Source organism: Epargyreus clarus, unplaced genomic scaffold (assembly GCF_041222505.1).
Source record: "Epargyreus clarus isolate Ecla_fem2 unplaced genomic scaffold, WU_Ecla_fem_2.2 ptg000017l, whole genome shotgun sequence".
NCBI lineage: Eukaryota > Metazoa > Arthropoda > Insecta > Lepidoptera > Hesperiidae > Epargyreus > Epargyreus clarus.
The window spans coordinates 10811361-10832914 of NW_027332225.1; the positions used below are offsets into that span (position 1 = coordinate 10811361).

The 21554-nt window shown below is 40.4% G+C and overlaps 3 protein-coding genes across 3 annotated transcripts in view; 1 reads left to right on the forward strand and 2 right to left on the reverse strand.

Annotated features, from left to right (window-relative positions):
* Positions 1-21554, reverse strand: part of LOC140748942 (uncharacterized) — a 459083-nt gene that overhangs the window by 177819 nt on the left and 259710 nt on the right. The gene's annotated exons all lie outside the window — the stretch shown is intronic.
* Positions 1-21554, forward strand: part of LOC140748871 (furin-like protease 2) — a 355165-nt gene that overhangs the window by 146046 nt on the left and 187565 nt on the right. The window lies entirely within an intron of this gene.
* On the reverse strand, positions 12744-17018 carry LOC140749244 (uncharacterized). Its single transcript, XM_073082288.1, has one exon. The coding sequence runs from the start codon at positions 17016-17018 to the stop codon at positions 12744-12746; it is 4275 nt and encodes a 1424-aa protein (XP_072938389.1).

The following is a 21554-nucleotide window of genomic DNA, read 5'->3' on the forward strand; positions in this document are numbered from 1 at the left end:
GTCCTCAGAGATAGCGGCTGTGGTAGACATTAGGTGGGGATTGATTGCAGATGACCATGGGCGGCAAAAGCTACTAAAAATCAGGTGGACTACATGTTCGTCTGCTACTTCTACATTATACATATAAGCTACTAGCTGACCCGGCAAACGGTGTGTTGTCATATAAATAAAAAAATCTTAAGGGTGAACAACCCTTATCACATAGGGGTATGAAAAATAGATAGTAGCTGATTCTCAGACCTGTTGAATATGCATATAAAATTTGGTGAAAATCGATAAAGTCGTTTCGGAGGAGTACGGTAACTAACATTGTGACACGAGAATTTCATATATAAGAAAGATGTATATAGCTAAAATATCACAGCAAAGTACAAAACGTTAATGTACAAAAATACATCGCTCAAGGAAGGAAGCCGGCAGAAAAAGTTCATTAGTCATTATCAGAGGATAACATGGTTCATTATGTCATCATTATCAGTTACTCAATCTGATGTAACCTCGTGAAAGAGGAACTTGTGCCAAAGGTTTCCGGGTCTGGGAAGTTGCTTTAAGGTAAACGTCATAGTATTGAAGATTGACGAACAGTTGAAGAAAGTTATGAATGGCTTTGGGAAGGACGGTAAATTATGAAAAATTAAGATGGAAAATAATATTTTAGAAGCGACAAGAAGTTGGGAAATATTTTGGATTTTTTTTGCTCTTTGTCTTTAAACGTTGACCATGACATTTTTTTTGCTATTTTCCCGGCAAAGAATTGCCTGCATAATACTAAATTTCGAAATCAGGTATTAGTTACCTAGATGATCAAGTGATCAGCTCTTTTATACATGGACAAGTTTTTAAGTTACAGAGTTTTCAAAAGTAACTCGAGACGATTGGTATCGTCTGATTTACGTATAAGCCGTTCACATTTGTCATATTTGTCAGGATTGGCAAAGCATATGTTATCGGTAGAACGGCTTAAGGACTCCTGTAGTATTGGTTAGAGATGTCCAAGGGTGGCACGATTATTTACCATCAGTTGGACTTTTTTTATAATATTGGAGTAGCAAACGAGCATGCAGCCCACGTGATAGTAAGTAGCTACTGCCGCCCATGGACATTTGTAATCAACCCCAGATAGGATTAGGTATTTCTACCTGAGGTCAGCCACAGATGCGCCGCTACCACTGAGGACTAAGTTGGAACGCCTCGGCCTACCACACCATTCAAATCGGAACACAGCAGCGCTTAACACTGCTGTTATGAGGCAGAAATAAATGTGGCGGTGGTGCTGCCGGAGTCGAACCACAAAGGGTTCTACCACCTTCAAACTGCATCTTTGTTTGCTACTTCATTCTAATAAAAAATATATAGATTTGATTTATAAAGCGTTTTAGTATCATTAGGGAGAAAATGATTTTCCTCGTACTTCTCTACTTCTGTAATCAGACAAGTCGTTAATAAAGATCTTTTGAATAATCCACAGACGACACGTTCGACTTAATTCGATCATTAGAAGACGTAATTTGTTCTGGCGTAGCTACGATTTTCCTTGTGATCCATTTGAGCTCGGCCAATGATAAATGCATAGCTATTGTACTATATGAAGTAAATAGCATACCAGTTAAATCCGCTATGCTTCACTGTTTAGCTCGGTCTGAAAATTATATGGGAATTTTGGGATAAAAATTAGATAAAAACACTCTAAAACGGAAATGTGACGTTGTGTATAAATTTTAAATTGATCCATCGACTATTCAGATTAGTTTTTATTATATAGGAGTAGCAGACAAACACGAAGTCCACCTGATAAGTGACTGCCGCCAATATAAATCTGTAACTAACCCTACATATGATTTCTTCTTGAGGTCGGCCATGGATGCGCCGCTACCCCGAAGGACTAAACTGGAATGCTTCGGAAAACTATATCGCCCTTACCACACCCTTCAAACCAGAACACAGCAGCGCTTAACACTGTTTTCATTACGCAGAAGTAGGTATGTTGGTGGTTCTGCTACTATTGAGGAGATGAATTTTTATGTATTAAAGGTTTTTTACGAAAATATAAGAGGTGAATATAGTTGGTTTTTCGTAGAAACACATTGAAAAGCGAACGCTATCGAATGCTCAGCGATGTACGCAGTAGGTACCGACGTATCGGTATTGGCGAATAAATATTTTTCTTTATGAAAATAACACGATGCGCTTCTTTTGTATATCTGACCCGGGTCAGGTGAACATGTTAAGGTCATGCGGCGGATGAAGTGCAAATAGATACTGCGTCGAAATTATAAATAGACTTTTCAATGGCTTTATCGGATCTGAAATTTGTTTGAAGTTTTTTTTTTTAAATTAAGGTCATCTGATGGTTAGTGGCCACGACCTTCCATGGGCGTGTAATTAGCCCCAGATTAGATTAAGAGCTCTACGTAAGGTCGGCCAGAGATGAGTTACTACTTCTGAGAACTAAATTGGAAATCTGATAAGTATTCGATCCGATATCTCTCATACCATACCCGCAAAATCAGAGCATTGCTGTCATAAGGCAGCAATGTTGGTATTTTATGGTTGTGTATGTGTTATGTAATACATTTTCCGCTAGAATTAACAATCATAATCGAAGAGATCGAAGATGACTTCGACAGTGTTATATGTATTCAAATCTTTGCGAACTTCGGCAATAAGACTTCAACGTCGCATTGTATAAGTATCTTCTAAGAACAACCTCTCAGAACATTATAACAATATTACAATTCAAACATAATAAACACACAAGTTCATTAGTGTGATTAATGAACACGAGTAAGAACTTGCGCACACACTACACAGACACAATTACTCCTATATTCGAACAAATGAGGCGAGCTCCAGCAATCGTGTGGAAACAAACGTAATGGCGTATCCGACGTCGAATAAAGAACTCCATTAACATTCATTAACATACGTCATCTGAGTAAATACATCCCATTTGGTTTATTCAACACCTGACCTTAATGTACTGACCCTGTCTCGAATGGATAGGAATTATTTAAAACAATTGCTTAGGAAAAATGCACGGTTGAGTAAATAGAACGTAAACCACTTTTGTCTCAGTACGTCTTCTCTGTTTTTGAAATCTTTGGTAAAATGAGTAGCAGAGTGTGTAGCCTATATGGTGGTAACCTAGGCTAGAATGACCTTTCACTGGTACTGTCCTATTTAAGTTTAGTTAAATAAGAAAGACAGGAGAGCATTGGTTTTAGTTGTATCTTTTTGAAAACAAGGTTAACAAGGTAAACAAGGTAAGGTTAGCGCTATGACATGGGGCTCTTCAAAAAAGGTCCAAAAAGACCTCTCCTTCAAAGCCGGCGATGCATTGGCGACTCCTCTGGTGTTACAAATGTCCATGGGCGACGTTAACTACTTTCCATCAGGTAGCACGTCTGTCGTCAGGTTCAAATATTAAAAAAAAAAGGTTTTTAGTATTGAGTAGGTTTAATGTATTATTTTTAGTCTTTTGTATTTTCAAAACACCCTTTCATTTGAGACCCTTATCACGTCGTGCATGAAGAGTATTTGGTCCTTAGTAATTGGGCGTCCGCCATATTGGTTTTACAATAACGTCATTAAGCTAATCATGCTTTGTCATACATACCAAATGTACATGCAAAATTTCATCTCAATTCTTTGGGGTTGACTATTTAAAAATTCAGTTTCTAGATTTGACGCCCACAATCTACATACGACGTAAAGATACAAGGTAAATAAATATTAGCTTATAATAAACGTGGTCGCACTCCTTAACACGCATTACTTAAGTCCAATATTTTGTCTGACACATCAATTATCATCTATTGTCAAAGAAAATTAGGAAGGTATCTTAATACATTTATTCTATATCAATCCAAGTATTTTTCAACGAAAATGTGCGAGGAATTCAATATTTTTCGTTTACTTTGCCCTCTGAAGTACTATCGAACGACACACGTGTCTCGGCGTCTCATCTATTGTGTGCGAGATGAAAGGTTACTATATTAATTTTCTTTATAAATCTAGTGCTGGCATTCTCTTCTAACGTTTATGATGTACGTGTGTCGTCGCTCTGTCGAATCGTTGGTAAACTACGTGTTGTATATTCGGCGTGTAACGAAGGATTACATGAGCGAGAGAGTCGCGCTTGAGAAGATTTTGTAGGTATAAGTATGAATTGATATAAACCTTAAGGCGGTAACTGGCTGGAAAAGGACTTGATGAGACGCACGATTATCCAGAAAATGTTCGTTCAACAACAATCCTTTACTTCGTTCCACGTTATTAATATTTTCCCGCGGGCAACACCAGTATATAATTTTTAAAGAAGGAGTCCTAGATTTTTTGGATAAATATGTACTTATGTTTTTCTATATTCAGGCATTTACTATTCAATAAATGTGCCAACAACATAGGTCCAGTAATTTCTAGGAAAAGACCGACAAAAATGATGTTCATGTTTAGAGAAAATAACGTTAGGTAGTGTCAATTAATTTCAAATTACACACGTAATTTTGTAATACCTGAAGATATTGTCTGTATATTTATTCAGAATTTATAATTTTATTTCTTTATTTACTCGTTATTAGTGAGACGCGTGTACGAATCACGTACAAATCTTTTGATATTATGCCCGTCCAACGTCCCAGCCGATTGCGTCTCATTCAGGTTGACGTCACGTTTTCAATTAGTACCTCCATGGCCGTACGTCTTTAAGATATTGTATGGAGCGTTAAGACGGGCGTCTATTCACCCGAGCACCGTACAGCTCATAAACGTGACTATTTGCTACATTTTGAATGGATTCCCTCTTTGGACGGAGGGTTATCTTCGGGCCGTTGCTACTTTATTAAATTCTTCCGTAATAGACGTATTAATGCTGAGACCCGGCTGGATCTAGTGGAAATCCTAGGATAAGATAAGACGGCGGCCTCGTAAAATGTTAGTGTTTAAACGTTTTGTTTGTGACAGGTCTATATTGAGAGTACTAAACCTAATATGATAATGTTGGAGCACTACCAACTTGTAATAAAGTAGTATCGTAGGGTATATACGTTCTGAACGTTCTATTGCAGGAAGAGATTTAATTTTTCATCTAAAGAGCACCACAAAGTTCACCAATTTCGTAGTTTCTTGTACACAGAAGTTTTCAAATGTCCACAATTGGTCGGCAAATCATTACATAAATTGATTATAATTAAAAAGAAATGTAAAAGTACCCATCGGCTGTATTTCAGCATGTAAATTTAAAGCATTTCGACCTGTTTCTGTACAGTACATGTTCATACCGACAGCTTAAATAAATGTGTGCTCGCAATTTCATTTAACAATTTAAGCAGTTGAAAAATGTCGGGAACATTTGTTAGCGAGACTGCCCTGCTTAGTTCGCGATATATTCCTCGTAAGTTTTAACCGGTTAGTTGGTTTTAGCGTACTTAGCGGTTAATTATTCGGTGGTTTTGTTAAGTTTGTTTTCTGTGGAGTTCTGTTGGAGGTAATACGGTTAACCTCGCGGCAAGCTTGTGGCGCTTTCTCCTGTATATCTATCTAATGTAGCTACTTTCGTAATGTATGGTGCTGTATTAATATTTACGATTTGTAATATCATTCATGATTTTTAATTTTTGCTATGAAGCTTTATTGCATGTGTTAAGATAAATATTTTTCTGTCTTTCTTGTGACAATGTGCCACTGATGGTACATATTAGATACATTTAGGTAGAGTTAGAGAATATAATACACTAAGGTAGAAGAGTTGAAAACGTTTAGATTTTTTTGCGTTTAAACTAATTCAAATGTGGAAAAATTCAAAATTAAAAAAAATATCATTGGGATTTTTATTGAACTAATGGTAAATATTTATTGGGATACCCCACGTAATAACTCGGTATTTTGTTGTTGTTTGTTTGTATTTTGTGCACTGTGCACGTCTACTTATGGAAAAAAACCCTGCGTCATCAGTGGGGTTAAAGTGTGACTTTGAAACTTTCACGTTGGTGCCAATATACATGAGTACAAATAATTGATATATTATTAAACTACAAATATCTTAAACATAAAGTATACATACAAGGATTAAAGAACTATCTCAAACGTGCCGAAACACTTCAGCCGAACAAAACGCAGCGTAGCAATGCACTAATGCATTTGTAGAGCGAGAGTGCTCTCCCAACTGTGTGGGCACCGAAATATTGTTATGACAAGACCTCTTCTTAAACCATGTTTCGAAGCGTCTTACGTTATTCAATTCTATTTTACCTCGGCGTGGTTTATTCCATTTGTGTACAGGAAATATTTTTATGTAAATGTATATAAAAGAATGTGCTTTGAGAATGATGGGATGGAGAAGTGTAGGAATGAATGAGTGCTTAATGATCGGAAGAATAAAAAAAGCGAAGGAATCACATTATTGTAATGTGTTGATATGAATTAATGTAACAATGAGTTAATGAATTATTGATTGATTGACTAACGAGTTAAAAATATGGTGCGCTTTTAATGAGTGAATGAATGAGAGGATGAGGAATGGTTTATCATTAAAGGAAAGTGTAGTTCAATCATTTGCCTAAATGAAAAATAACTGGAAAGAATTTGTGAAATTTAACATGTAATTTTACGTACCTTGTAAAACTATTCGTGAAGTACGTTAGCCAATCCACGTGATTTCAGCATCGTTCAAGCAGACACATCTACACTAGGTATCCAGATTTAAATTCGTCTAGGGTTATTTCCTGTACGTAGGCAGGTGATCGCACTGCACACGGAGCGTCAGCTGCCTCCGAATAGATATAGCGTGCGATATCGCCGAAATGGCGAAGTAATGGATGTGCAGGAAGGACAGTGAAAAATGGGCGCAGATATAGAACGGTACGTGTGGAAATACTAGCGTATGTAGGTACGTCGGTTTTGTAACGCGAAGAAAATGCGAATTTCACGTCTTGTTTATCGTTTGGCCATGGCAGTAGAGCTGTCGCGGGTCAGACACCCCGGGTGTCGGGTTCGGGTTCGAACCCAGATCAGACAGGCGTCTTTATTATGTAACAAATCTGAACTCGTATGGGTACTCGTATTTAATTGCATTGTCAACTTTATTTTTTCACAACTTAACTAAAATAATCTATTGATATTGAATAGTATACATAACGAGGTTATTATTTAAACCTCAATAAGATTTAGTAAAACTTAAATATAATTATTACTTGTTTTAATAAATAATGTAATTCAAAATAGCGGCTATTGTGTTCGCTAAGAAATCATAAATAAAACGTGAGGCTAAAATAAATATCCCATTTCAACCAACCTTTTACCGACAGACATTTTACCTATACCCTTTATTTAAACAAGTTATATACGACTTCAAACTAAACTATGATTACCGTATTGAAGCAACGTTAGTTTAATATTTAGCTTTTGTAAGGAATTGCCAACGACTTACAGACGGACACGTGTCGACCCTCGTCTTTGATATAGGCTCCAGTGTATTGTTGTAAACAACGTATTCCGAAGCCAATATATAATTCAACGAAGCTTCACACTCAGCCCACGCTAAGATCAAGATTGTAGTGGATGATATGGACACACATATATATGTAGAACTAGACTGAGAATAAATTAATTATTATGCTACATCTACACACTCGCCGAGTGCCGAGGGAAATAGCGCGGGAAGTGGGCAGAGACGTAGTGTGACACGTTAGTTGTCATGCCGCTCTCCTGTCCGACATATTTTGTCTGGTTTTTCAGCGTGAGTCAGAGGAATGAAGGATTAATGTCGCGTGTAAGCCTGTGTGACTGCTAGAACAATATTTGCAGCAGCGCGACGAGAAGTGCGTGGAGCATAATGTGGCTGTAGTGTTACGGTGTATAGTGGGAGTCCGAGATTTCGCCATGCCTGTCCGGGTTAGGGACAGAATGAGCCATAATTGCCGTAAAATATAAATAGAATGTGTTTTTTAAATCGTTAGTTCCCTTTTCGTTTTATTTTAAAATTATTTTCACATTAAGTACAATTTGTTCTTACCTCTCTGTCATGTATCAAAAATGGTTGCGCTTTATCTAATTTAATTTTCTAGTGTCATTTTTTTTATTTTAGACTAAAATCATCTCTTAGCTTTAAAAATATCATAGTCTATAGAATGAAGAATAATCCAAGCTTATCAAGAACAATATGATTTCTTTATTAATACTGAAGTAATCTTTTATGTGGCGTTCAAATACTGTAAAGTATTACACCACACAATTATTAACTGTAAAATTTAACTGCCTACTAGTTAAATACTAGTTGGAAGGAAGTAACTAGGTGTCGACCCTCGTCCTGATATGGGTTCAGTTGTAATTGTTGTCGTGAGTTATGTACCCGCAGCTAATGTATAAATCACGTGACACTACACCTGTCAAACTTTGAGTGATATCGGTGGCTGACGTTGTAAAGTTCAGCGCACGTACCAACGCGCCTCAGTGTCCCACGTGTTGCAAATATTGTTGAATGTGTAAAAATGGAAGTGAAGTAAGCAATATTTTTGCGATAATTTAAGTTTATTTTCTTTACATTTTCTCTACAATATGTGAAGCAGACATGATATTTTTTTCGCCCTAGCCGAAAATAGAACGGGTTCATTTTGAAAAGAAAAAAAAGCTTTGTATTCTCCATCTAGTAATGTCGCTTGTAAGAATTATAAATGACAAACTCAAGGTAATTTAATTTTTAAGAAAATATATATAGAAACCCATGTAACATGTATATGTTTGTGTGTATTTGTATAAATACACTGTACACATATCTAATATACACACATATACTCATATATAGTCTAAAATAATTATCTTCTTTACGATCTCGTTAATACTTATAAAATATCGTTTAAATTCGATACTCTACTAGAATATTTTAAAAGTCAAAGCTCTTCTAAAATATAGCAACTTTTAATACAACCTTCGTTAAATTTCACCGAGACAGATTTCATTACGGGCTGTCTGTAATTTTTATCACGAAAGCCTTTTAAGAATATCAAATTCCATATCCTTCAGGCGGCGTCGAGACAACAGCTATAATACAAAGGGGAAACTGTAAACTCCTTGGAGATTTTGCAAGTGACTTTTTGCCTTTTTATGTTAGGCCGCGACTGCACTGGGCGTTTGGTTGGCGGTTGACTCTTTGAAGTGAAAACTTCTTTAGCAGCGTTTGTTTTTTTTTTGTAATGGGTAAAACATGTTAAACTCGCGTCAGGGCACGCGGCCTGATCGAAAATTCGTAAGACGGCAACGCAACCTGCTAAAGTCAGGATGTCACCCGGTATCAGTATAGAAAAAATCTGTCAATGGGTGTCGGTTCTAGTTTTTATTTATTTTTTTATTAAACAGGTTAGGTTTCGATAGTTTTCATTTCTGCCAGCAGTCCCGGAGTGCAAACTGTTCTATTTTTTCTAATTTTGCTGCTTTACACATTACTTGACGCATACTTGTAGGATTTTGTTTGTATGTTCATTGAATGCTAGATAATTGGATGCATAAACATAATTGTGTATACGTAGTTCCAAATTTATGTAGGAAAATTAGTTTATGTTTCAAGGTATCTCATAAATGCGTTTGTTAATTTTAGCGAGCGTGTATATTATGCACATTAATATGGATGAATTGTGTATGCGTGGACTACTAAATTACATTGAACACTACCTATATTCATTTTATCATTAAAATTTAACATAAGGTTAGATTTTAAACTCATCTAAAAATTATAAAGTATTTCTAATAACTGTATGAAGAATGTATTGTTTGTACATTTACGCGTTTTGTGAATGTTTGAAGGTGGTAGAACCCTTCGTTGTTCGACTCCGGCGGCACTAAAGCAACTTCTGTTTATACTTATTAACAAAAATGTCAATTGCAGCTATACTTCGGTTTGAAGAATGCGATTAGGGGGCAACACTCTTATATGGGGGGTTCCAACTTAGTCCTTAGAAGCAAAAACGCATCCGTGGCGACCTCTTGTTGCCATTTACCATCAGGTGGACTGCGTCCTCATTTTCTACATTATAATTTTATTTATATTATAATAAAATATATATTTTATTTTTTGTACTCCTAGTATGATCTTAGCCTTACTCTATAGAAAAGTTATTTTGTTCTTTCCAGGTAAGTGGCCTCGTCGTTAGCGCAGCGGTGTTTTGTCCCCAAGTCACCTATTATCTCCTAGAGGCCTGCTGCAAACAGCCCCATTGATATCCAGGCTTCATAGACGGTGCATTCAACAAACAAGGTAGTATACCTAAATTCTCTATTGATGTCAACTGTTTAGATGAGGCGTAAAGGAGTCGCTATTGTTTGGTGTGCAGTTTGCAACAGATATTATGGTTTATAGTTGTTTTGCAACTGTCATGTTTTACTGCGTTGTTAATATTATGTTCTATTACTTTTATGCGTCGAGTATTTCATATTAGAAGAGATTTTTATGATTGATTATTATTGAAGTACACGGGAGCAGGTAGTGAACTACACACTCGTTTGTTATTTGTACGAGTAAACAAAAATATACAAATTATCTTGTATGTTGTACTTGTAGGTAAAATACTAGTCTATCTTGAAAATTTGTGGCAATGCAATTATGAGAAAAGATAGAGTGTGACAGTGGTATTAAAGTACTTGGACGGCACTAACATTCTGCCACAATTAAATATATATCTTCAATGCAACTCCAGGTAGCACTAGGCACTTGTAGAAAAAAATGAGACCAATCAATGTGACTGAAATTACTGCGAAGCCAAAATATTTTACATAGTATTAAAAAAACACTATTTCTAATTCTTTATATGGTTTATATACACGTCACAATTTTGGACTTCACCCGTATCTAAGTTTTAATTCTACGCCTGGCACAATATAGCACATACTTGGCTCCATACATTACACGGCAATGAAGATAGTATTACATTCTAGGTCAACTGTGCTATTACATTCTACTGCGACCGTTTCGCTGTGGAACTTTTAATTCTACATTAAGTTTACGAGCCCTTGTACACCAGTAGTGTTCACTGGAGGAAAGTGAATCATTGTCTTTATATCCCGTATGTTGTTTGAAATAAGCTATGTATTAAAACGACTGGATGTTTGTTACTTGTGAACGCACATAAACAAAGCAAATTCTTATAAGATTATTCTTTTGTTGTAAAACGGTCCAACGGAATATCTGATGTTTAGCTTAAAAGTACGGTTCAAAATTCAAATTTCAGACCAACTATGATTATGGTATCTTAGAAACGCAGGGATCTTACGATTTTGAAATCAATGTTAAATAATAAGTAAATAATCTATGGTTTCTACATTTAACCCTGCGCTAGGATTGTTGAACGCCGTGTCGTGGGTGCTATGAATTCACAATGTATTCAGATCTAGATGCCTGATCCGGAAGATATCCGAAACAGAAGAGCAAACTTATCGTTTGAATATTCGCTCAACTGGCGTTGCACCAGATATCCTTTGTCAGTCACGTGTAGAGTGAGACTTTTGTACCACGCATCATATTGCAAGATTTTTTTAACGTTCGTAAGTTCGTTCGTATGTGTGTGAGGGTCAAATCTTGCAACTGAATCTTAACCAGTTAATCCCAAATTATGAAAATTGTTGACAATGAATGATTAGCTTCGTGACGTCATTCTAAATGCAATATGGCGGACGTCCCAAGATGGCCGACTGATGTCGCGGGGCGCTGTGTTCGGCGGTGTGGTGGTATGCCACGCCGCCACCTAACCTGCGACCGTATAGGGGTGCGGGCGTGATGTTGTACGGACGGCCTTCTTCCGTCCGGCGCCGGAAGCCCGCTCGTGGTGATAGTCGTCGCGTCGGGGAGTTGCGCCTGTCCCGTGCCGTAGAGAGGGGAGGTGCGGGGAAGGGGTGACGTGCAATAGAAACAATAATTGACGTGCAATAGAAACAAGAGTGTAGGCCAGCCAAAGCCTCTTCCCTATCCCGACCTAACCCCTACTTCCTCTTCTTGCGCAGGAACGCTTCCGTCTTCAGATTTTCCTTATTCTCCCCAGGAGTCCTCTTCTTCCCCAGGAGTCTTCTTCTTCTTCAGGAGTCTTCTTTTTCTTCGGGAGTCTTCTTCTTCTTTAGGAGTCTTCTTGATATTCTTCTCTGCTGAGACCATGCTAAGGCCGGAAAACTGGTTTTCTGAGCTACCCCAGAGCAATACCGTAAAGAGAGCCGCGCTTTTTTAGGCCCATTTTCGTGTCATTTTCACTTTGGCTGACCTAGTTTTTCCTCTTTATTTATTCATTTCCAATAGTTACACATATGTATTATACATTATTGGAATCCTTATAATTAGCCCTATCTAGCTACATAAGTTACATTATCATACCTAAATTAATTACAAAGTTATTCGTGAAAATATTCCAAAAATGTACATCTTACGTAATTTTACATGTCAATATTCCTAATTATCTCGAAATTATCACAATTGATTCTGACTAAACTTACATCAATATGAAGCTAGAAACATATTCTAGGAGATAACATAAACTTTAGAAATATAAAACATGTATAAAACTCAAAAACTTAACCCATAATACAATTTTCATAAAAAATACCTAAAAACTCTAATAAAATACAACAAATGCGACCGATAGCGCCATCTACCGTGTCTTATCCCTAAACTTAAAACTTACGTAATGTATTTTTCTTATTCAACATATAAAAACATATTCAGACAGACATAAAAAACAAGTTAATTACAATTCTTAATTAAATAACATCGGTTAGTCGCCGACATCCTCCCCCTCGTGCGTAGCACCAACTCCTGGCCCGGCGACTCCATGCTCGTGGCACGACGTGACGACCGCCTCCCCGCAGTCTGGCTCGCTGGTCGATGCTCCACCGCCTGTGTCGTCGACCGCTTGCTCTTCATCACGCCGTGCTGGTACCAGTAGCACCAACTTGGAGCTGGGACGTTTCAACACGCCCCCCGTAGTGCGCACCTCCAGTACCCTGGTGCGACCGTCGGGCCCAGGGAAGGTTCGGACCACCTCACCCCTCGGCCAGGCTCCTCGTGGCAGCGTGGAGTCCACTATTAGGACCGTGTCTCCACACTGCAAGTCCCTTGTGGCAGCCCTCGCGTCGACTCTTCTCGGGATCAGAGTTGGAAGATACTCTTTCACCCATCTGCTCCAGAAGTGGTCGGCTAGTCGCTGCGCAGTCCTCCATGTGCGCCGGCCGGAGAGGTCTTCGTCGGTGAATGTTCCCAATCTTGTGCCGCAGGATCTCCCAATTAAGAAGTGATTGGGAGTGAGGGCACCTTCTTCATTGTCTTCGTCGGCTTCGATAAGAGGTCTTGAGTTCACCAGGTGCTCCGCCTCCAATAGCAGAGTGTGCAGGACTTCTTCCTTGGGATGCCTTTCCTTGAGGGTGACCGCCAAGGCCGTTTTGATGGAACGGACCAGGCGCTCCCATGCGCCGCCCATGTTCGGAGCCCCAGGTGGTATGAATTTCCACCTGATGCTCATCCGCTCGGCTGTGGTGATGAGGTCTTCTTTGTTGAGGCTGGCGAGGGCTTCTTGAAGTTCCTTGTTTGCCCCCACGAAGTTGGTGCCGTTGTCGCTGAAGATCGTCTTCGGCATCCCCCTTCTTGCTGCCATTCTTCTTAGCGCCAGGATCATGGAGTCCGTTGACAGAGATGCTGCCAGTTCCACGTGGACGGCTCTGGTTGTGAGGCACGTAAACAGAGCGCCCCACCTCTTCTCATGACGCCGACCCACCGTGATGCTCATGGGCCCGAAGTAGTCCACGGCGGTGCATGTGAACGGCGGTTCCCCATGCCGTAACCTTTCCAGCGGGAGATTCCCCATCGGCTGGAGTCGTGGCGTGCCGCGGTACACCTTGCACCACTGACACCGATGAACCGTCGCTCTCACCGCAGACCGTAGTCCCAGGATCCAGTAGCGCTGCCTCAACTCGTTGATCACCGTCGCGTGGTTACCATGGTTGAATTCTTCATGGTAGTACGCGATGAGCAGTCTGGTGATGTGGTGCTTGCTGTCTAACACCACAGGTTTCTTATCTTGCCGAGTGTGTCTTGCCGCGTCGATTCTTCCTCGGAGTCGTAGTAGTCCATCTTCCATGACGACATCCAATTTCTTAAGCCTGCTATACTTCTCGAATGGCTTCATCTTCTTGACGCACCGTACTTCGTCTTGGAAGCTCTCTTCTTGGCTTCTTCGTAATAGGATCTTTTCGGCTTCTTTTATTTGGTCGGGTTCGAGGGGAATGAATCTTCTTTCTTGGGTGTTCTTATTCACGGGCTTCATTGCTACCTTGGCTTTCTTCTTATTTCTTTTCCAGGTAGGATCTTGACGCTCAGACTTGCGGGACACGTTCACTGCGTGTTTCTTCTTTCGGCACAGGTCGACGAACTGTAGTACCCTTGCGGTTGCTCTCACTAGTCGAGTCCAACTTGAGAACTTGACTGGGTTCGGAGTTGGATGCCGATCAACGGGCTTCGTTGCCCCCACAGTTGACCTCTCCTTCTCTTCTCCCGTGGGCTCCGCCTTGAAAGTACGTGGTTTCGGCCAATTTTCCTCCTCTTGTGCCAGGAACGAAGGTCCATTGAACCATCTGTGTCCGCTCCCGAAGTCCTTGGGCACGTCCCTCGTTGCGTCGTTACTATGGAGATTCTTTACCCGACTTTTATAATCCTGCTTCAGTGCCGGATCCAGTCTCTTTTCGATGTTCCTTAACCGGTTTTCCGCTTGCTTGTAATTGTCAGGCATTTTCCCTTCCTTGTTTTTCCATAGCAAGCCGGTCTCGAAGCGCCCATTGTCCAATCTCTTTGTCGTCTCTTCTAAAATTGCCAGAGCCCTTTCTTCTATGTCTGTGGTCGGTCGACGTGGCTGGATCCCCAACGATTCCACGGCGAAATGTTCCTTGATGACCTTTTCTAAATCCTCTTCTTTAGAAGACACGTGCGCGCAGGTTACGAAGTTCACAGGTCTTGATGCTGCTCCATCGGACCCGTGTAGCACCCACCCTAGGTAGGTCAATGATGCTACGGGTTGACCTCTTTTCCCCTTGCGTGTGGCTCTGGACACGATGAGCTCCCAATTATCTTGTCCGATTAATAACTTGGGTGACTCTTCTTCATAATACAATTGTTTTGACATTGGCTTGAGATGAGCGCATTCTTCTATTCTTCTTATTTCCAACCTCTGAGGCGTCAGGTTGATGTCATCTATCGTACGGGCCCCAGAGATGGTTCTCTTCTTGGTCTGGTGCATTCCCTTCAATCTGACGTTGACCTTCATTGAATCTTGCTTGGAGATGGTCTTCCCACCCACGGTCTCCAAGGTGAGTGCTTCCACGGGTCCTTTGAGGCCGATTTGTCTCGCAACCGCAGAGTCAAGAAGCGTGACAGTTGACCCCTCATCCAATAACGCCAGGATCCGGGCAGCTCCCTTCGGTCCATAAAGCTCAACAGGAACCATCTTCAAATATGCCTTCGCTGTCCTTGCAGTGTTCACCGGGAGCATGACGTTATTCGCAATTTCTTTCTTCTCTTCGGGCTTCGGGTGATCCCATCGTTCTTCATGAAGCACGAAGTGATGCCACCGCTTACATGTCTTGCACGGTGGACGCCGACATGTTTCCTTCCGATGTCGTCCTTGAAGACACTTGAAACACGTCTTCGACTTGGTAGCGACACTAGCGACGTCCCACCGTTCCTTCATTGGCAGCTGTAGAAATTTGCGACATTCGAAGAGGTGATGCTCGTACTGGCAATGTGGACAGGTCTTCTTTTGTTCTACTTGTTCGGACGTGGTATTCGTGAATTGACGTCTGGGAGGCTGGCGCGGCAGCTGCGTAGTCTCCTGCGTCGCGTATGGTCCACACCGGTCCGCTTCCCTGTTGAGGAACTTCATTAAATGCACCAGGTCTGGATCTTGATCTTCTGCGTCGGCGGCGAAGTCGTACCACCGATACTGCAATACCGCCGGCATCTTGCTCACGATAATCCTTACCATTTCCGGTGAGTGTAGATACTGCGGTCTTCTTAGCCCCCGTATTGTCGCGACGGTGTTGTTCACTCGACTGGCGAACACGCAGATGTCGCGCGCATTTTCGTTGATCCTAGGAAGATTCTTTACCTTTTCCAGTTCCATCAGGATCAGGGCTTCTGGTCTTCCAAACCTTCGACGAAGAGCTTCTATTACTTCTTCAGGAGGGCACTCTGAATATAATAGGCTCTTGATAGCCTCCCTTGCCGTGCCCTTAATTGACCGCCGCAGCCGCGCCATATTCTGTGCATCCGTAAACAGCGGTGCGGTGTCCTCATATACCGTCCTGAAGGCGATCCATTCTTCGCTTCTTCCATCGAAGTCGGGTAATTCATGTACGTAGTTAGGTTGCGATGTATTCCTCAGAGCAACACTAATGGCCTTCATGATGGCCTCAGCCAATTCCTTGGTCCCGTTGCTTGAAGGTTCCGCTTGGTCTTCAGGCTTGACGATAGTGACTGGAGGTTGACTGGCTCGCCCCTCCCCGGACGCCCCCAGTCGGTGCCCCTCCCCGGGCACCTCCCCCTGATGCCCCTCCCCGGACATCCTCTCCACCGTCGACTGCACCCATGTGTGGATGTTCGCGTTATGCGACCAGTCTTCATCCTCGACCTCGGACTCTTCATTCTCCACCTGGACCAGCTCCCATTGCGCCTTGGCGAGTTCTGCCGCTGCCTTTGCTTCTTCCAGCTGTCGGCGCGCCAATTCCAGCTTGGCTTCCATCTCCCGACGTTTCGTCGACTTCACCGACCGCGTTTTCCAGGTTCCAGCTGTTGCAGCAGTTGGAACAGCTGGAACACCTGGAGCAGCTGGAACAGTCGCCAAGGTACCTGAAGTGACTCTAGACTCATATGTTGTAAGCGTACCCTCAGTTGCGGTGCCCGATGTCCCCGAAGAGTCAGTTGTCCCCTGCGCGCTTTCCGTGGCGCGGGGCGCAGTCGACTGGTTCGGCGGCGAGGTTCCCCTCTGGCTCCGTGTGACTGGCATGGCGGCGTCAGTAACCCGACGATGTGATGACTAGCACGATGATCCGGCTCGAAGGACCAGCTGATGTCGCGGGGCGCTGTGTTCGGCGGTGTGGTGGTATGCCACGCCGCCACCTAACCTGCGACCGTATAGGGGTGCGGGCGTGATGTTGTACGGACGGCCTTCTTCCGTCCGGCGCCGGAAGCCCGCTCGTGGTGATAGTCGTCGCGTCGGGGAGTTGCGCCTGTCCCGTGCCGTAGAGAGGGGAGGTGCGGGGAAGGGGTGACGTGCAATAGAAACAATAATTGACGTGCAATAGAAACAAGAGTGTAGGCCAGCCAAAGCCTCTTCCCTATCCCGACCTAACCCCTACTTCCTCTTCTTGCGCAGGAACGCTTCCGTCTTCAGATTTTCCTTATTCTCCCCAGGAGTCCTCTTCTTCCCCAGGAGTCTTCTTCTTCTTCAGGAGTCTTCTTTTTCTTCGGGAGTCTTCTTCTTCTTTAGGAGTCTTCTTGATATTCTTCTCTGCTGAGACCATGCTAAGGCCGGAAAACTGGTTTTCTGAGCTACCCCAGAGCAATACCGTAAAGAGAGCCGCGCTTTTTTAGGCCCATTTTCGTGTCATTTTCACTTTGGCTGACCTAGTTTTTCCTCTTTATTTATTCATTTCCAATAGTTACACATATGTATTATACATTATTGGAATCCTTATAATTAGCCCTATCTAGCTACATAAGTTACATTATCATACCTAAATTAATTACAAAGTTATTCGTGAAAATATTCCAAAAATGTACATCTTACGTAATTTTACATGTCAATATTCCTAATTATCTCGAAATTATCACAATTGATTCTGACTAAACTTACATCAATATGAAGCTAGAAACATATTCTAGGAGATAACATAAACTTTAGAAATATAAAACATGTATAAAACTCAAAAACTTAACCCATAATACAATTTTCATAAAAAATACCTAAAAACTCTAATAAAATACAACAAATGCGACCGATAGCGCCATCTACCGTGTCTTATCCCTAAACTTAAAACTTACGTAATGTATTTTTCTTATTCAACATATAAAAACATATTCAGACAGACATAAAAAACAAGTTAATTACAATTCTTAATTAAATAACATCGGTTAGTCGCCGACACCGACCAATATGATATAAGTTTTTTTTTTAATATAAATTGATTTATGTTCGTAGGTGGACTTTGTCATTTATGCAAAATGTCTTCTTCGTGTTTTTTAATCCTATTCTCTACCTTTTAGGTCTCTTGAATAACTAAGACGACTCGAGTCACGTAATTCATTAGGGATCGTCCCTAAGACATTGCCGTATTTAGGACTCGAATCATCTGGTAGCGTATAAAAAAGAGCCGGCAATACGTCGAAGATCGGTAGGGACGTTCTAAATGTTGAATACGATGTTTGAATACAGATACAGATACAGTTTGGTAGAAGTACTATATTATGGAGACTTATACATAAAAGTACGGTAATTTTTTTTAAGCCCATTCTTTCTATATCCGGAAAGTCGAGTACGTAGAAGTAGGTTCAGCCGTATCCAAACACTATCATGTAAATATTGAGATGCTAATGTTCTCTTGTGTGGCTTGTCAATTTTGTTTATTTGCTAAATAATTATTATCAAAGCTGTCAGACAATAAAAAAATCACTAAAAATAAATCCTGAAAGATCCTAATGATTAGCTATCGGTTCAATACATACATATGTTCACGCTCGCTTAGGATGATATTTAATGCATTCGATTTAAATGACACTAAATACTCAGAATTCTAACAACGAATACGGATACCAATCTTCGTATCCCGAGAATCCCTAGCGTACGTCGGACAAAGCGCCCCACCCCCCACCATTACGGTAATGCGAAGCTAAACTTGACTGATTACTGCTCGTCGGCTAAATTTTTCCACTGTCACACGCCCCTCTGCGGTGGATATTAGCGGCATTACAGGGATTTCCTTATCCATGTTGTCGATTCGATGCAATTTGCATGGTGCTTAAGTGGAGTGATTGGTTCAGGAGTTACGTGGTGATGAGCGAATTTGGCTTCATTTGGTTGATCTTGATGAAAGAGGTCTGCTTGCTTCTTCTAATACGGTTCCGGCGCACTGGAGATTGAGAGAGATGAATATAGGTACATCCTAAACCGGCTTACCGTTAATGGTAAGCATTAAGCGTGATTGCCGTATCTCGAAGCATCTAGAACTCTTCGCAAATAGGATTAGTGTTTTGAGGACTAAGTTGGAATTCTGGAGTTTTTTTTTATTCTAATTTAAAACTCATCTTTATACCTCAACCTCAACACTGGACTTTGTAGTTTTAAATACTGAATTGGGAATCTCCATGTGCGTCACTATCACCATGATCATTATGCAAAACATTGTTTTATACCTGTAACGTTGAAGTTTTGAAGTAAAATTTTCAGTAAACCAAATTAGTTGAGTAGCAAACTACTAAATTAGTCATTTAACTTGGCAATTCCAAATTAAATAGCCTGGAACAGTAACCAAAGTTTCGTTGAGTAAATTCGTTTTAACTTTACCCAGAATAGTCTTGCTAACCGTCTTTCGGATGGAGGTATGTATACCTATTAGGTAGCAGACATGATTGCGTGGTATATCGCAATCATGGCGTGGCATATCGTTATTCAAAACGGTTTATAGTCGTATCATTATCGTAACGGTTTATAGTAGTATCATATCGATACAAGAATCATAGCCAACAGTCAACGAAAACAACGAATCGGTAAACCAAATAATCAAACGTAAATCGAATATAATATTCATTACGTTTCTTTTCGTTCATTCCTCAGTGAGGTGAGAAAGAAAAACGAATAAATTCAAATTAATATCAAAATAATTAGAACTTACTCGCTATTAATAGCAAGTTTCGATATCGTTCATATCATGTATCATTGATATCTGAAAACGGTTTTTCATATAGATATGAAAACAGAAGAACGGTTGTGTAACCGTTTTCAAGTGAAAATGAAAACGACCATGTCTATTAGGTAGAACCCCATTACATCCCATTAGGTGAGCGCAACGCAGCGTTGTTGTTCCCCGAGTTGCGAACAACCCGTAAACTTACCTAACGCGCGGTAACTTTAAATTAGACATATTTCACTGTCAAGATTATCTAATTTACATGTTATTAATGCGAACATGAATATTCATCGAACCTAAACGTTACGGTGAATTCTAGTTTACAATATCATCGCTCGCTCACAATAGCGGAGATAAATTCTTGGATAGAATCATAGGAAGTGTGTATATTCGACGCTACTAAAATATTGTATGTTTTCCAGGAAACTGGTAATGGTATAACTCCGGATTCTCGTACAAAATGTGTTGCTGTTGCTAACACAAATACGAGTATAATGTCAGTAGTTGATATAATGTAGGAAACAAAATTATTTCGGATGTTGCCACTAAAGTTTAAATAACATTAATTAAACATTATACGTTTTTGGTGTGTACATCCACACATGTATTTTTGGATGTATTTAAGTAGATGTTTGAAAATTTTTAACGAAGATACAGTCATGAAAATATGTATATTAATTTTGAATGCCGTTCTATTTTAATTTATCGTTTTTGCTAATCAATGGTAATATAGTTTCCCTAGCGTTCAAAATTATGAAATCGTAATTAAAAGTAAGATAAGTCAGGATAGCTGACTTATCTTACTTTTAATTATTGCAAAGAAATATCCATGGAACATTACATTACCTACGTAATTGAATAACGATATAAAACCTGAGCCTATTAACCATAGAACCAGACTATGGCTTTTTTTTAATAATATAGGAGTAGCAGACGAGCATGCAGTCCACCTGATGGTAAGTGGCTACTGCCGCCCATGGACATTTGTAATCAACCCCAGATAGGATTAGATATTCATACCTGAGGTCGGCCACAGATGCGCCGCTACCCCTGAGGACTAAGCTGGAACGCCTCCGACAAGTCGGTCTCCCTTACCACACCCTTCAAACCGGAACACAGCAGCGCCTAACACTGCTGTTATTAGGTAGAAATAGGTGTGGCGGTGGTGCCGCCGGAGTCGAACCGCAAAGGGTTCTATCACCTCTAGATTATTGCAACTCTCCTATTCCCAAAAGTATGAAAATCGTGTGTTGGTTTTAGGTACGTGAATGACTAGACACGTTTAAATTAAACGCTGCACAAACTTCAATTAGATATTTAACCACCAAAACGAATTGCCCTGTTCAATCAGTCAGTGGGTTTATTGTGTTTAGCTACCAATTTGTTTTGATTTAGTCTGAAATTGTTATTTTGATCGTGTTATATTTTGAAATTTAATATCTTTAATTTTACAAAAGTCATAGTCATTTCCAAAAACGATCCAACATTTAAAGAACGAGAGATATCAAAGAATGATCTCTTGCGGTAGTGGTGTTTCATTATTACAAATTATGGGAGCTCATCAATAACTAATTACTACTGGCCTTTGATACCCTGTTAGAATAAGAAGGGTTTGCGTAACAATCTCACTTAGTGAA

Bases quoted from the DNA above. Each gene is read 5' to 3' on its own strand.
- LOC140749244 (XM_073082288.1), bottom strand. From the start codon at position 17,018: ATGCCAGTCACACGGAGCCAGAGGGGAACCTCGCCGCCGAACCAGTCG.